This window comes from Manihot esculenta, chromosome 14, assembly GCF_001659605.2.
Source record: "Manihot esculenta cultivar AM560-2 chromosome 14, M.esculenta_v8, whole genome shotgun sequence".
Lineage (NCBI taxonomy): Eukaryota > Viridiplantae > Streptophyta > Magnoliopsida > Malpighiales > Euphorbiaceae > Manihot > Manihot esculenta.
This window is the reverse complement of record NC_035174.2, coordinates 8381143-8395447: the sequence shown is the minus strand read 5'-3', so window position 1 is coordinate 8395447 and position 14305 is coordinate 8381143. Positions and strand designations below refer to the sequence as shown.

Sequence of the window (14305 nt, the reverse complement as noted above, 5' to 3'; positions counted from 1 at the left end):
GTGTTTGATGGATTAGTTGTGTTTTTCTTCTTTTTTTTTTGGTTCTGCCATAAATATATGTAGGTATGCAGCATAGCATATGCAACAAGGACACTTCATCAAAAAAGAAAGCTATGAATTTCCTTCATTTTGAGGAGATAAGCAAGTTTTCTTTTGTCAATAAGATTGGCCATCCATCCTCCCCCAACGCCCATGCCCCAACCACCAATCAAATTAATGCCTTTCTTCTTCCCACTATGTGCATGAAAATTTCAATTTATGTCATGTCTTCTAATATAATAATGATCTTTCTAATTTTTTTTTATTAAAAAAACTATTTGAAAAATGAAAAATGAACATGCAATATTAATAATTGAGGGTGGAATATTATTTTCTTATTAAAAGATAGAAATATCTATATCAAATAAGAAACTATGCTCCACAAGAATATTATGCAAAGATAATATCCATTCATATATGACAAGATTTGGTGGAGTTATGAAAGGTTTTAAATGTGCTGTGCATTGCACAAATGTGATTATTAATTATATATTATTATCGATGTATATTTATTTTTTAGTATTATAATAATATATAAATTAATTATTATAATTTTATTTTACTTTTAAAAATATATTTAAATATTTAATAAAAATTTATATTTTTAATATAGGTATAATTTAAAAATTAAATAAAATAAATACAAATTATAAACGGAAGAAAATAGTATACATAAATATTTTATTATTATAATTTTAGTGCCTGTCACCATCTTCATCATCAGTACCATTAGTCTATACAAAGTTTCCAAAACAACAAATGTAGCTTCTTGCCTTTGTCCACCGCCTGTTACTTTTCCTTTACCCATTCTTTCTCCTAAGTTACATGGAAAAGTCCAAGTCACTACCTTAGTAAAATCCAGATTTATTCTACATAATCCAAATTTATTATATACCTTTTATTTTACTAAAATACCCTTCACAATTGCCCCTAATTATTTCCCTACAAAGGAAAGATACAGCATCCAATCACCCTTCGCCAACAAACCAAAGCAAGTTGCAAGAGCACAACTACCATTTGCAGTCCTCACGTATCCTAGCCGAGCCGAGCCGAGCTAAAGAAAGAGATGGCTAAAGATACTTGAAGAGATAGAAAAGCCAAAGGCCGTGATTGACTAGGCTTGCGGGTCCCATTCAGACCGGACTTCAAGACAGATTTCAAAACAATTAATAAAATTGTGAAAATAGAAACCCGTCCCCGAGGCCACCAAAAGAAGAAAACAAACTAATAAAGGCCAGACGTCCGTGATGGCCTAAGTATTTTTTTTGGTCCACGCGCCTGCACGTCGCATCATTGCTCACTCTCTTCCTATCTCTTTCTCGCTCTATATTTTCTCTCTCTATTGTCACTTGTATATAAGCTTCGCATAACCTTGCCACCCCACACCACAACCGCAAGTCGTATTATACCCTAGCCCGACTCACTGCAACAAAAGCAAAACCCTAACCCTAATTTATTTCTGAGTGTGTATCAAGGTTCCGCTGTTTCATCGTTATGGAAGAGCTTAGCAACAAGAAGCGAGCCAGGGAGGAGGAGGCCGAGTTAGATTTCCCGGAGGTGAAGAAAATAAGAGATGATTTGTTGGGTATACTTGATGAGTCGGATCCTGACCCGACAATCCAGGATCTGGACTCTGTCATGAAAAGTTTTCAAGAGGAGATATCTGCCTCCTCTTCCCCAGTCGTTGTAGACCTTACGTCAGATTCCGGTGATTCCCAGCCGGATCTGGGGTACCTTTTAGGAGCTTCTGATGATGAGCTTGGGTTACCTCCTTCATCAACAGCTTCTTCTGGGGAGGAGACTAAAAATGAAGTTACGGAGTTAGTCCGAGTGGACTCAGCTGAGTCATCTGGAAATGATGGATTCTGGGGGTTTGAGGATCAAATCCCGAGTTACGACTCGTTTGAATTGGGACTCGTTGAAAACTACAACACAGAGTACGCGGCGTTTGATGACTCATTGTTCGAGTATTCAAATGTATGTTTTGTTTCATCCGATTTTCCGGATTATTCTTGGCGGCTGGGATCCACGCCGGCTGAGTGAAGGCTTCTAACGGAAGAACTTCCTGCTAACGGTAATGAGACGATGCCGTTACCGTCCTTCACGCTTATTTTTGTAAAATTTTTTTTCTATAATTTTCAGAGGTAAAAAGAAATATATTTAGTGGTAGGATTGAAATGAAGATGCCGGGACTGAGCGAGAAATTGGTTCGTTTTTTGATGCTTGGATTATACAAGACACTGTTCACGGATCTGTTCTTGCTAGCTATGGTTCATATGGGAGATAATGCTAATTATACGATTTTTTCAAAAAAATTGCACCTGAAGCCAGAGAAGGCCCCAAATCTATGGTGCCACATCATGCTTTGTAATTTTTATGATATAGGAAACTAATTAATACGTAATATTACAAAATCTAAACAATAAAATTTCTTTTTAATAATCACGGGACATGGATTGACGTTTCTTTTCATTTGCGAATTTGCGATGCAGCAAGGGTGCATTAATTTTGTAGAAGTTCGTGGCCAAGTTCAAGCTTTAGCCCAACAAATGTTAAAATCTGTGTTAATGATAAGTTTCCGTTTATTTATTCGTAAAACATTTTAAATATATAAGATATTTTTTATAAAATAAATATAGTTTTTTTTTTCGTAAAAAATAAATAGAATATAAATTATATTACTCCGATTTTAGGGAAGATGACTCTATACGGCAGAGGTCAATCGTAGACATAAACATGAAATTAACTATAGAGTATTATATCTACTCAGAAAAACAAAAGCAATCGAGAATTAGGACCGTTAGATCTTAAGTATTAAAGCAAAGAGATTTTTTAGCTGGGTAGACTTGAACTGGTAGGCTAATACCAGAGCCACATCTCTCTCTCGTCAGATTGATTTTAAGGATTGAAAGTTTCAATGATTTTTTTTGAAAAAAAAAATCCGAAAAGCATAGATTGCCATTAAAACAAGGCAAGACTTGACTAAAGAGTGAAAGTGAGATGAATTGAACTCAAAAGCCCAAATAATAAAAGACCAACTCAATACAAGAATCATTAGAGATCTGTGGGTAACTTGATTCGGAAAACTGAGACCTGGTGGACTCAGTAGAGTAACATGCAATCGCTGTCTATCCCTCTGCCGGAGCTGGTCACAAGTAGACACTACTTCAATGCTATGCAATGCTGGTAATTTATTCAACATAAGGCATACATAGTAGAAAAACATACAGAAAACTGAAGACATTATTGGATCATCATCTCAATTGACAAAGCATCAACTAGGAGGAAAGTAACAAAATTAGAGACTCTCTCTCTTAGTTGTGTAGAGAGATTTCCTATGTTCTCTATTTCTTTGCTTGCAACGCGAAGGGCCTTTGTTATGCTAGAATTGCAGTTTCCCTGCCCCAACCGGCCAAGGGTAGCTCCAATTATTTCACTCCAAAGTGGGTTTTTGTGTAAATAGTTTTAGTTGTGGTTTTGTTGGCAGGATGTAGTTTTTGTGAGGGAGGCTCTATTTTCCTTGCCTTGGTTGTTGCATGATTTTTTTTTCTTATGTTTTGTAGGTGGAGGACCAATTTAAGTGTCTTCTTCAGCCGAAAGGGAGTAGCGATAAACCGTTCGCTCCTCTCTCTCACTGATTTCTTTTTTTTTTTTTTTTTTTTTAATATTAGATTCTCCTTCTTTGGCTTAAGGAGCGGAGGCTTTTGATTGCGGAAGTTTTTCTTGTCTTTTTATTGTGCCCGTTTTCATCACTCAACCTTTTTCAGTTTTGTATTCGATTTTCTTGCTTAGTGCTACCCTATGTGATTTTTCCTTATAGTTATCAGAGACTAACTAGGAATTTTTTTTCTCTACCCCTCAAATTATAGTTTGTGACTTTCTTAGGCTACTGTTAGGGAAGAGACCAATTCTTTTTCATTGGTGAAGGCAATAGAGCTTTTAAGCTAGAGGTTGATACTCCTGATATTATTGCTGGGTTTGAGTTTAGATCAAACAGGTTATTAAGTCTTAGAGTTTCTCTGGTGTATGGGCTGTCTTTTTATTTTTTGGGCTTTAAGACTCTTTGTTGTTTTATTTTTAAGACTTTGAGCTTTTGATTGTAATATATTGAGCTAATTTGACCCTTTTTAATGAACCCAAACCTAACTTTGAGAAAAAAAAATATATAAAAAAAAAGGATAAAGTACGGATCCAAAGTCATCACAGAGTGAAACAGGTAATGTCCCATGAGGGTCGACCAAGAACTATTGGTGGTTGAGGACCTTATCAAATATCTCTTACATCGGAAATTTCAACATCCCTTCAACCAATAGATACAATCAATAGTAGCTTGAAACAACTAAGAGCAGCAGAAAACTCGATCAATTTATTTGAGAGTTCACTCATAGATATGGTTTTTGTGACAAGTGTATTAGAGAAAAAGAAAGGCCTACTAATTGTGATCAGTGTGTTAAATTGAAACTTTTTTCTCTTATTTAGAAAAATCGAATTTAAGTTTTTTTTTAATCAACTAGCTTATTTAAAAATGACAAAAATTTAAAATTTAAAATATATAATTATAAGGATGCAAAATGTAAATTAATTCATTTTTCTCTCCTTAGTTAATAAAAATGAAAATATTTTTATGTTTGTTTCATAAAGGGCGAGGCTAACCTAGTTAAAATGGGTGGCTCAAGAATTGGGCAATAATCATTTTAATGTTCAAAGTGATGGGTACTTCGTATTGTGGGCTTGATGGTCATTTCAATAATCACCCTTGAGCCCAACCAACTTGTCACAACTTCCAGCTATGGGCTAATAGCAATGCACTTGGGCTAAGATCATAAAATATAACGTTTCAAAATTAGAATTACAAATATATATTATTTTATAAAAGTAATTATTAAAATTATTAAAATTAAATTATAAAAGTTTAGTACTTAAATAGCTAATAAAAATTTATACTCATTTAATTTTTAAATAATTAAATATTTAATTAAAGTATTGATCAGTGATTGACAAACTATTCACATATTTAGTAATAAATGGCTTATACACACACATATTTATTATTAAAATTAACTTATCAAAATTTAACATTATTTGCATTTGTGTTTGTGTTTGATTATTTTTTTTATTGTCATTTAAAAATAAAGTTATTGAGAATTAATTAAAATAATTAATTAATGTTTTCTAAAATAAATTCAAAATTTCATGCTAAAATGCCAATTTCAATTTGTATTCAAAATCAAATCCACATATTATTCAACTTCTCAAATATTAGTTTTTTATGGCTTTTTTATTTTATTTTATTCCAAAGGCCTAAATTTTCTAATTTATTATTAAAATTCATTTTATAGAATACTACTATCATACTTTAAATTCATTTTATAGAATACTTACGATAAAGGGAAATATAATTCATTTTATACTACTACCATACTTTAAATTTAAAAGAAACAAATTATGAAAAAATATTTTTAATTTTATAATGCTATTGTCAACAAAATTTAAACATGACTTAATATAATCGGTATTAAAAGTTTTATAATATAATAAATTATATATTGATATTATATTAAAAACTAAACATTTATTGAAAAAATATAAAATTACAAACTAAAGGGAATTTATTTGACATTGAAAAATCAATATTAATAAAAAAATGTTTAGCACATTTTAAAACTGAATTTAAAAAATAACTTATTTTCTCTATATATTCATATTATTAGTTACATTATAATTATAGTGCCTTGAATATTATTATTATAAACTTAGCATTATTCCAACAAAAAGCATTATATTTATAAATTTTTTGTTGTTTTTATTTTGGAAATGAAAGTAGGATGTGAACAATATCAATTTTTAATTTTTACCATAAAAAAAAGCTTATGCTAGCAAGGTTCATCGGATAAATATACACAGAGATGAGAGAATTAAATTTATATATAATCCAAGAAATCAGAACAACAACTCAAGTCAACTAAAAAGTAATGCACAAACTAAATCAATCAAAAATTCACTTAATCCAGCCAGCCACATAAAGTACCGCATGGAGAGAACCACCGATCATCACCTTTATCAAAAAACTGGTAATTATCGGCAACAAAATCAATCAACTCAAACAATTAAGGACAACAAATAATAAAATATTACGAAGATAATAAAGAATTATCAAAACTTTAAAAAACACCATATATACCTAAATTGAAATCTTAGGAGATAACACATATTTTATACAATTTAAAACAAAATCAAAAGGTACAGAAAGATGATATTATAAAGCCTATAGCGACATCAATCAATGGAAATACAGTTTTGTAAACGTAACAAACAGATTCAGAATATCAGAATCACAACAATAAGAAGTCTCTCAGACAGTAAAAAATGAGCTATCAATCCTTAATAATAAGTCCGATGAAGCCTTTTAACAAGAAAGCAGATATCGGACTATGACAACATACTCAGATCACAACGATAAAAATTCTCTCAAACTACAAAACAGCACGACCGATAAAAAAAAATCCACCAACGAAAGAAAAAAACAAAATGAAACCACAAAACACAAAAAAGTATTAACTCTTTAAATATCATAGCGAAAATATCTTAAAAGTCAATAAAATATATATTTATAATTAAATACGTAATATGCTATGGTAGAAAATATAAAATATTGCATATCATAATAAATTGTATGTTTAAACTACATATAATTTGTTTAAATTAATATAGAATTTTCAAAGGGTTAAATTTATTTAAAATAAAAATTTATGAACCCCTATTTTGAATAAAATTTTCAATAATACAATACATTTAATTCTATTTAACAATACTAATTGTATATTAGTTATTAGCCGTTTTAATTATGTATAACCGCTCAATTATACTTATAGATTAATATAAATAACAAGTAATTTTTTATAATCAACTTTTTATATTTTCTAAAAAATATAAATTTTGTTCGTTTGATAATGTGGCATTTTTTATTTTTACTACTTTTTAAAAATTATTTATGAAAAAAAATTAAAAATTGAAAACTATAAATATTTTTTTATTACATGTTCTATTAAATTATTATCTTTCTTTATAACTTTTATTAAATTGTCATAAAATTTTTTTAAATATCATCTCATTAATTAAATTCATATATTTAAATATATATTTATTTAATTAATTTGTAAAAATACATTTTTATTTTATTGTTATAAGAAAATTTTAATATTTAATTATTGTGATATAATTAATTTTTAATTTTAATTAAAATTTAAAAAATATTAATTAGTTATTATTTCAATTTTATAAAAATACTTACTAATTAGTCTCTCTATATTAAAGATATTTTAATTTTTTTTTTAAAAAAATTACTATTTAGTTTTTATGATATGAAAAATTCATTAATTAATTTATATATTTTAAATAATATATTAAAATATCTATGAGGTATTAAAAATATATTAATTAGTTATTTTTTTAATTTTAATTATTAAATATTTTACTATTTAGTTATTATAATAAAAAAAATTATTAATTGGTTATTTAATTTTATAAAAATATATACTAATTAATTCATTCAGATTGAGAATATTTAAATTTTTTTATAATATTTAATTGTTAAAATTAATAAAAAATTAATTAATAATTTTTAAAAATTTTAAAGATATTTTAATGTATTTTTTTAAAATTAATAGATTAATTAATAATTTTTTTATACCATATAAATTAAATAATAATTTTTTATTTTTATAATATTTAATTACTAAAATTATTAAAAAAAATTAATTGATAAACTTTTTTTTAATTTTAAAAACGTTTCAATATATTTTTTAAAATTAAAATACTAATTAATAAATTTTATTATATTATAAAAATCAAATAATAGTTTTTTATTATAATATTATGTACTATATAAACATAATTTTTTATTTATTTTTATATATAATCATTATTTTACTATTAAATATTATATTTTAAAAAAAATATTTTATTTCTTATTTTTATATAAAAATTTATACTTATTTTTATATAAATAAATTTAAAAATTTATTTTTAAAAAATAAAAAATAAAAAATAAAAAAATATTTTTTTTAAATTTTTGAGAAAATAAAAAAATTCTACAATGATAGCAAATAAACCTTAAATATTATACTAAATATCTTTTAAATTATTTTCCAACGTATCCAATTAAACCTTGCAAGGCACACTTGGATAAATTTGGGACCGAAACGAAGTTTAACAGCTACTGATCCAATCTTTATAGAAAACGGCCTCAAAGAACCTCTCTGGCATCAATGAACAAAGATATGCCACGTATGCACTCTGGCCAACATTGCAACATGGCAAATCATGGTCCGTTGGATCTGATAAAAATTGTCTACTCCCGCTGGAAAAGAAACAACAAAACCGCACCAAACTTACCACATTGACAAAAATACCCCCAGATATTCTTTCCTTGTTGGCTTGTGCTTGGTATATGAACGCCGGAGATATATATTTATTAAAACCCTTGGGGATCGAGCGATAAAAAAAGGCGATTGAAATCGAGAGAGTACGTCACAGAGATCGGATATTAGACAAGGAAGAAGAAGAAGAGAGAATGAGGATTTCCGTTAAGACTTTGAAGGGCACTACCTTCGACCTCGAAGTGAAACCTGAAGACACCGTATGCTTCTTTCATTAGTTTTTTCCGTAATCTGTTTGCACTACTGTATAATTCTTGTTCATTAGGGTTTCACACTTTCTTAATTGCTTTTCCTTGATCAATTTTTGCAATTCAATTGGGAAGGATTGGATGAATTAAGTGAATTATTGGGATCGAAATGAGATTCGTTAGTGTTTGCTATAACTACCATTACCACGTGTTTGAGTTCGTAGGGTTTTAATTAGTTAGTTTAGTTGGCTGCTTAGTAAATTGGTTTATATCTGGACCTTTAGGGAAATCAGGCCGGATTAGGGTTTTGGAGTGTTTTTGGTTTTGCCAGTTTGTGCTCGTGTAGTTGAAATTTGAATGGAAAATACGATGTATCATCTGTTCCCTGCTCTTTTTAATTCTTTCGGAGTAAAATAATTACTCGGTTAGTTTTAAATTTCCTGCCAATAAAAACGTGGAAAGTCCAATTTTATGTTACTTGGGGGATTATGTCATGTTGGGGGCAAATAATGTGCTGTTGTAGTGCTGTAACACATGTTGATTTATAGTCCTGTGTATTATCTGCACCTCAGTTGTTGCAATATATACATTCGTTGAATTATGGTGTTCATGCGTCATGATACTAAATACTTCTTTCTATCGGCACAAATTGTTTAGTGTGCAATTATTCTTTTGAGTACAGATTAGTAAAGTATTAAGGTGCAACAGTTTAGAGGTTGTTTCGATTATATAGTTGGTATAATATTTCATATTTCTTCCCTATGTTGTATATCATCGTGAATGTGTTATTTTCCTCCTTTTTCCTTGTGTTTTATTCTTTAATTTAGTTTCTTACAAGAATTGACGTATATTTTTGCACAGATTGCTGATGTCAAAAAGAGCATAGAAACTACCCAAGGTGTGGATGTTTATCCTGCTGGACAACAGATGCTTATTTATCAGGGGAAAGTCCTTAAAGATAACACTACAATTGATGAAAATAAGGTTGCCGAAAACAGTTTTGTTGTGATCATGTTAACGAAGGTAGGATCTGCTTTCAGGTATCAGGGAGTTATTTTTCTCTTTATTTTAGATTTATTTATCTTCTGGGAACTTATGTATCCATATATTTTTATATTTTGTTTGCCAGTATGCAGTATATTGTTTGATTGGGTTTAAGCAATGTTGTTGAAAATGATATAATGATACTTCACAGTGTTGTGATCTTCCAGCAGTCTTTCTTACAGCCATAGTTTGTTTTTAGTTAATTAGGTTGAAGTAGCACTGTATCTGTGACTTTCCCACTCTCTTCTATTTATGCACTACAATGCTACCTTTTAACATTTCATTACATCCTCTAGACTGTAAGAATATTTATTTCATGTATGCTAATGTGAAATGAGGTATTTTTATTTGAGTTCCTGTATTGACTTCTAAATAAGCTCCTATTCTTTTTAGTCACTATGACACAGAGACATGCATGTAATTTGGTAACTGCAGTTTACTGGTTTCTTTGGTTTTGATCTTGATGCTTTGGAAATGCCAGAATAAGAGCTCAGCTGGGGAGGGTTCAACTGCATCGACTGCTTCTACAACTAAGGTAACACTATGATAGTTGTATTTAATGCCTTTGCAACGTAGCACCAAAAGGGGATTGAAGTTTAGTGACTACTTTTGTTTTATATATTTCTTTCTTTCTGTGCACTGGTCTAGGTTTACAATTATTTATTGGATAATATGTTGCTTTCTTCTTTTTTATACATGGTCTTCTTGTTGATAACATTATGGCTTGCAACTGTTATGTAGGCACGTCAGACGAGCACCCCAGTGTCAACAGCACCTCAAGCTCCTGTACCAACCTTTGCACCGTAAGTTTTCAGGGCATTGTTCCGTGACAAATTATTTATTTCATAAGATATAATTTGCATTCTCCTCTTATCTGATCTGACTTTGTGTGTATATTTCAATTTCACAGGCCTGCCCCTGCCCCTGCCCCTGCCCCTGCCCCTGCCCCTGCCCCTGCCCCTGCCCCTGCCCCTGCCCCTGCCCCTGCCCCTGCCCCTGCCCCTGCCCCTGCCCCTGCCCCTGCCCCTGCCCCTGCCCCTGCCCCTGCCCCTGCTCCTGCCCCTTCCCCTGCTCCTGCTCTTGCTCCTGCTCCTGCTCCTGCTCCTGCTCCAGTTTTATCTGCTAATGCTGTGTACCTTCCCTTTTATATTTCTATCCATAAGATCACTACCATTTTTACTGCTGCTTCTTATGGTTTTGCTTTCTGAACTTATAAATTATTTGCTGAACCAGGTCAGAGACCGATGTTTATGGTCAAGCAGCATCAAATTTGGTTGCGGGAAGTAACTTGGAGGGAGCTATCCAACAAATTCTTGATATAGGTGGAGGGACTTGGGATAGAGATACTGTAGTTCGTGCTCTTCGTGCTGCTTACAACAATCCTGAGAGAGCTGTTGAATACTTATATTCTGTAAGTACATTCTCTTTATAGCTGTTTTCTAGTTTTTAAGTTTCTGGAAAGATTCTGGTCTGGTAATTTTTTTGGTCTGAGATACAATTATATTAGGAGGGAAATACACGTGCACACACAGCTTTGTGAACATGCAGTTTGCTCTCTATCTCTTGAGAGCCTAAGAGGTACTGAGTTAAGCTGTTGCCAGACTTAATGTCGTGCTGGATATCACATTTGGATTTTTATCTTAAACCGTGACAGATGGCTGACTCTAATGCTTTATTTGAAATGCTATTATGATCATGTTATTATTAATAGGTTATACTCATTGCTAGGGAGGGCCTGCATTGGATCTTGGATTGCTTTCTTCTGGCATAATATTTGCATTGGTTTCAATAACCAATTTTGTTTTATAAGCATCAAAATATTTGTTATTCTTTAAAAGAGTGATTGATTATGATATTAACATTAATTTTATGTGTTGCCTCTTTTATGCTTCTGCCACAACTGTTTTCTTTTTGCATGTTTTTGCATGGATGTCCAATACATAATAGTTATTTGACCACAAACATTCGTGTCCAAGATGTTGATATTATTTGTACTTATCTTGGTTTTCTTTGTTAACCTCCTGTTTTTGTGTGGTTTCTTGGGATTTGTAATTTTCATGGTTTGGTGATTGCAATGGTAGGGTATTCCTGAGCAAGCTGAAGTTCCACCTGTGACTCGTGTCCCTGTGAGTGGGCAACCTGCAAATCCTCCAGCCCAACCGCAGCAGCCAGTGCAGCCTTCACCTGTTCCATCTGCTGGACCCAATGCTAATCCTCTAGATCTTTTTCCACAGGTAGTTGATATGCGTTATTACATCATCAATTGGAAATAACCGTCTTGATCAAGCTGCTGCACCTTCCTCTTTCTTATTTTTAATCTCCTTGTTTTTAGGGCGTTCCCAACGTGGGATCAGGCGCTGCTGGTGCTGGAACTCTTGATTTTTTACGGAACAGTCAACAGGTGTCATATCCTCCTGTTTGTTTATGTTTATTTTGTGATTGATTTACTCCCAAGGATACTGAAATCTTATTTTGTGTTGTTCCTTGTAGTTCCAAGCATTGAGAGCAATGGTACAGGCTAACCCACAGATACTGCAGGTTATAAACCTTTACCCTTTCCCTCACAACCATCCCTATATTTCTCGTGGAACATCTTGTTTACAATTTCTATTTTACAGCCCATGCTTCAAGAGTTGGGGAAACAAAATCCTCATTTAGTGAGGCTTATTCAAGAGCATCAGGCTGACTTTCTTCGCCTTATCAATGAACCTGTTGAAGGTGGAGAAGGGTAAGACTCAAAGTTTGATTGTGTTGTTGAACTAAATAAGTGTGCATGTGTTTTGTGCTCATTTGTTAACAATATGCTGTAGGAACATCTTGGGGCAGCTGCAAGCAGCAATGCCACAGACGGTAACAGTTACACCTGAGGAACGTGAAGCAATAGAACGTGTAAGTTTTCCTAATCCTATTAATATCATTTCATTGGGGCTTGTAAACCATCTTTCAAAATAAATTATGTGAAGACCATATTACTTCTGAGCTGCATCTTGACCTCAATTGTTTCAGGTTGTGGTCTAGAGGGGAAATTATTTTTTCATATTGCTTTTACTTATGTTAAATTAATTGTTCACTTTGAGATTATTGCATCATAAAATGAGTCGCTGGTTGGTTATTGGCGACAATCATATTGCTACTATCATCATCGTAGATTCTTGTCCTGTCATACTTGTATCCATCATGGTGTTTATTGACGGCCATTTGTTTTTCCTTTGTTGTTTCCTTCGACATTGATGCTCAGCTTGAAGCGATGGGGTTTGATCGGGCACTTGTATTAGAGGTGTTCTTTGCCTGCAACAAGAATGAGGAGCTGGCTGCTAACTACCTTCTAGATCACATGCATGAGTTTGAGGATTGATTTTATTCGAAATAATCTGAACGCCAGGAAAAGGAAAAATCTCTCTGCTCTCTCTGTCTCTCTCTCTCTCTCCTCTCGCTCCTACCTTTTACATTCTCCTCATCTTCATTTTATGATTAAGTTTGGAGTCTGGAGTTTTATAATTGTGAAGTTCTTAGACAAGAAACAAGATGTAACATTCCTCCCTCCAGTTTCTCTCCCTTTTAGGATCTTTAAATACTTCACATACATGATTGTCACGGTAATTTGTTTTGGATGTGTATAACTTTGCTTGGACTGTTGATAAATTAATCAAATTCCCTGAGGTTTTACAGAATTATGGGGTATGAAATTGGTTTCTGGAAAATCAATCCTTTCTACCGACCTAATAAAGGAAAGGCGATTCCTTTCTAGCAATAGAATCATGCTATTCTATTCGGGAACGCAATGGGAAAATAGTTTGCTTCCCAAAGTCCTGCACCAGCGATGATTCTCGTTAACTTGTCACTTGCAATTCTGGGGATATATTCCTACGGCTTATCCCGAGTAGACTATGCTTGTGGGAGCTTTTGTGTTGCGTTCAAATTTCTTAACAAACGAGTACAGAACTCACATCAGTTAGAAAAATGAAGGGAAAAGAAAATGGGTGTATTATTTTTTGTTTTCCTCTCAAAAAGATGGGTGCACTCGGCTAGCGTCTGCCTTGCTTGCCACAAGGTTTTGATTATAAAAATTTAATTGAAATTGAATAAATTTGTTTTAATTCAATTACATTGCAATTATTTTTATAGAAAATTTTAAATTATAATTGACTGAAAAATTTAAAATGAATGAATATCTAAAGGAAGTGTTGAATGCGCCAATAGTACAATATGTATGATCAATTTATAAATAAGAACTATTGTTTTAGTAAATAAGAAAAAGTTCACATGAAAGAGAGGAGAGTGTAATGTTAATATTTAGGGTATTATAAAAGGCTATTGCTTTACATTTTCCTTTTTCAGAATGATGGACGTTTCTATTCTCTATATTTATCAATTTGCCATAGTCAGAGGAATCAATTTGCCATAGTCAAGTTCTATTCTCTATATTTATCACAAATAAAAGTGAATATTTTTATAATAAATTATTATAAGAAAATGTTTTAGTTAACTCCAAATTTATCGTTATTAACTCGTCTTCACAATTGTGCAAAGGTTCTTATTTGCAACAAGCTTTCTACATCATAAACAAACTCTTTTTAAGAGTTTTGAAGGGGATGA

At 31.6% G+C, this 14305-nt stretch overlaps 2 protein-coding genes across 3 annotated transcripts; both read left to right on the top strand.

Moving 5' to 3' along the window:
* Positions 1–1393: 1393 nt before the first annotated feature.
* On the top strand, positions 1394–2290 carry LOC110630784. Its single transcript, XM_021778365.2, has one exon. It carries the CDS (start codon positions 1534–1536, stop codon positions 2080–2082), a length of 549 nt encoding a protein of 182 aa, XP_021634057.1. The 5' UTR covers positions 1394–1533; the 3' UTR covers positions 2083–2290.
* A 6152-nt stretch (positions 2291–8442) lies between these two features.
* On the top strand, positions 8443–13380 carry LOC110600472 (ubiquitin receptor RAD23c). Of its 2 annotated transcripts, XM_043950754.1 has the most exons (12): positions 8443–8677; positions 9527–9688; positions 10191–10244; positions 10451–10512; positions 10620–10841; positions 10943–11120; positions 11791–11943; positions 12042–12110; positions 12200–12247; positions 12328–12437; positions 12520–12598; positions 12948–13380. In XM_043950754.1, the coding sequence occupies exons 1-12, from the start codon at positions 8612–8614 to the stop codon at positions 13062–13064; spliced, it is 1320 nt and encodes a 439-aa protein (XP_043806689.1). In that variant the 5' UTR covers positions 8443–8611; the 3' UTR covers positions 13065–13380. The 2 variants fall into 2 exon arrangements, with proteins under 2 accessions (XP_043806689.1, XP_043806690.1); XM_043950755.1 differs by lacking the exon at positions 10620–10841.
* The last annotated feature ends 925 nt before the right edge of the window (positions 13381–14305 follow it).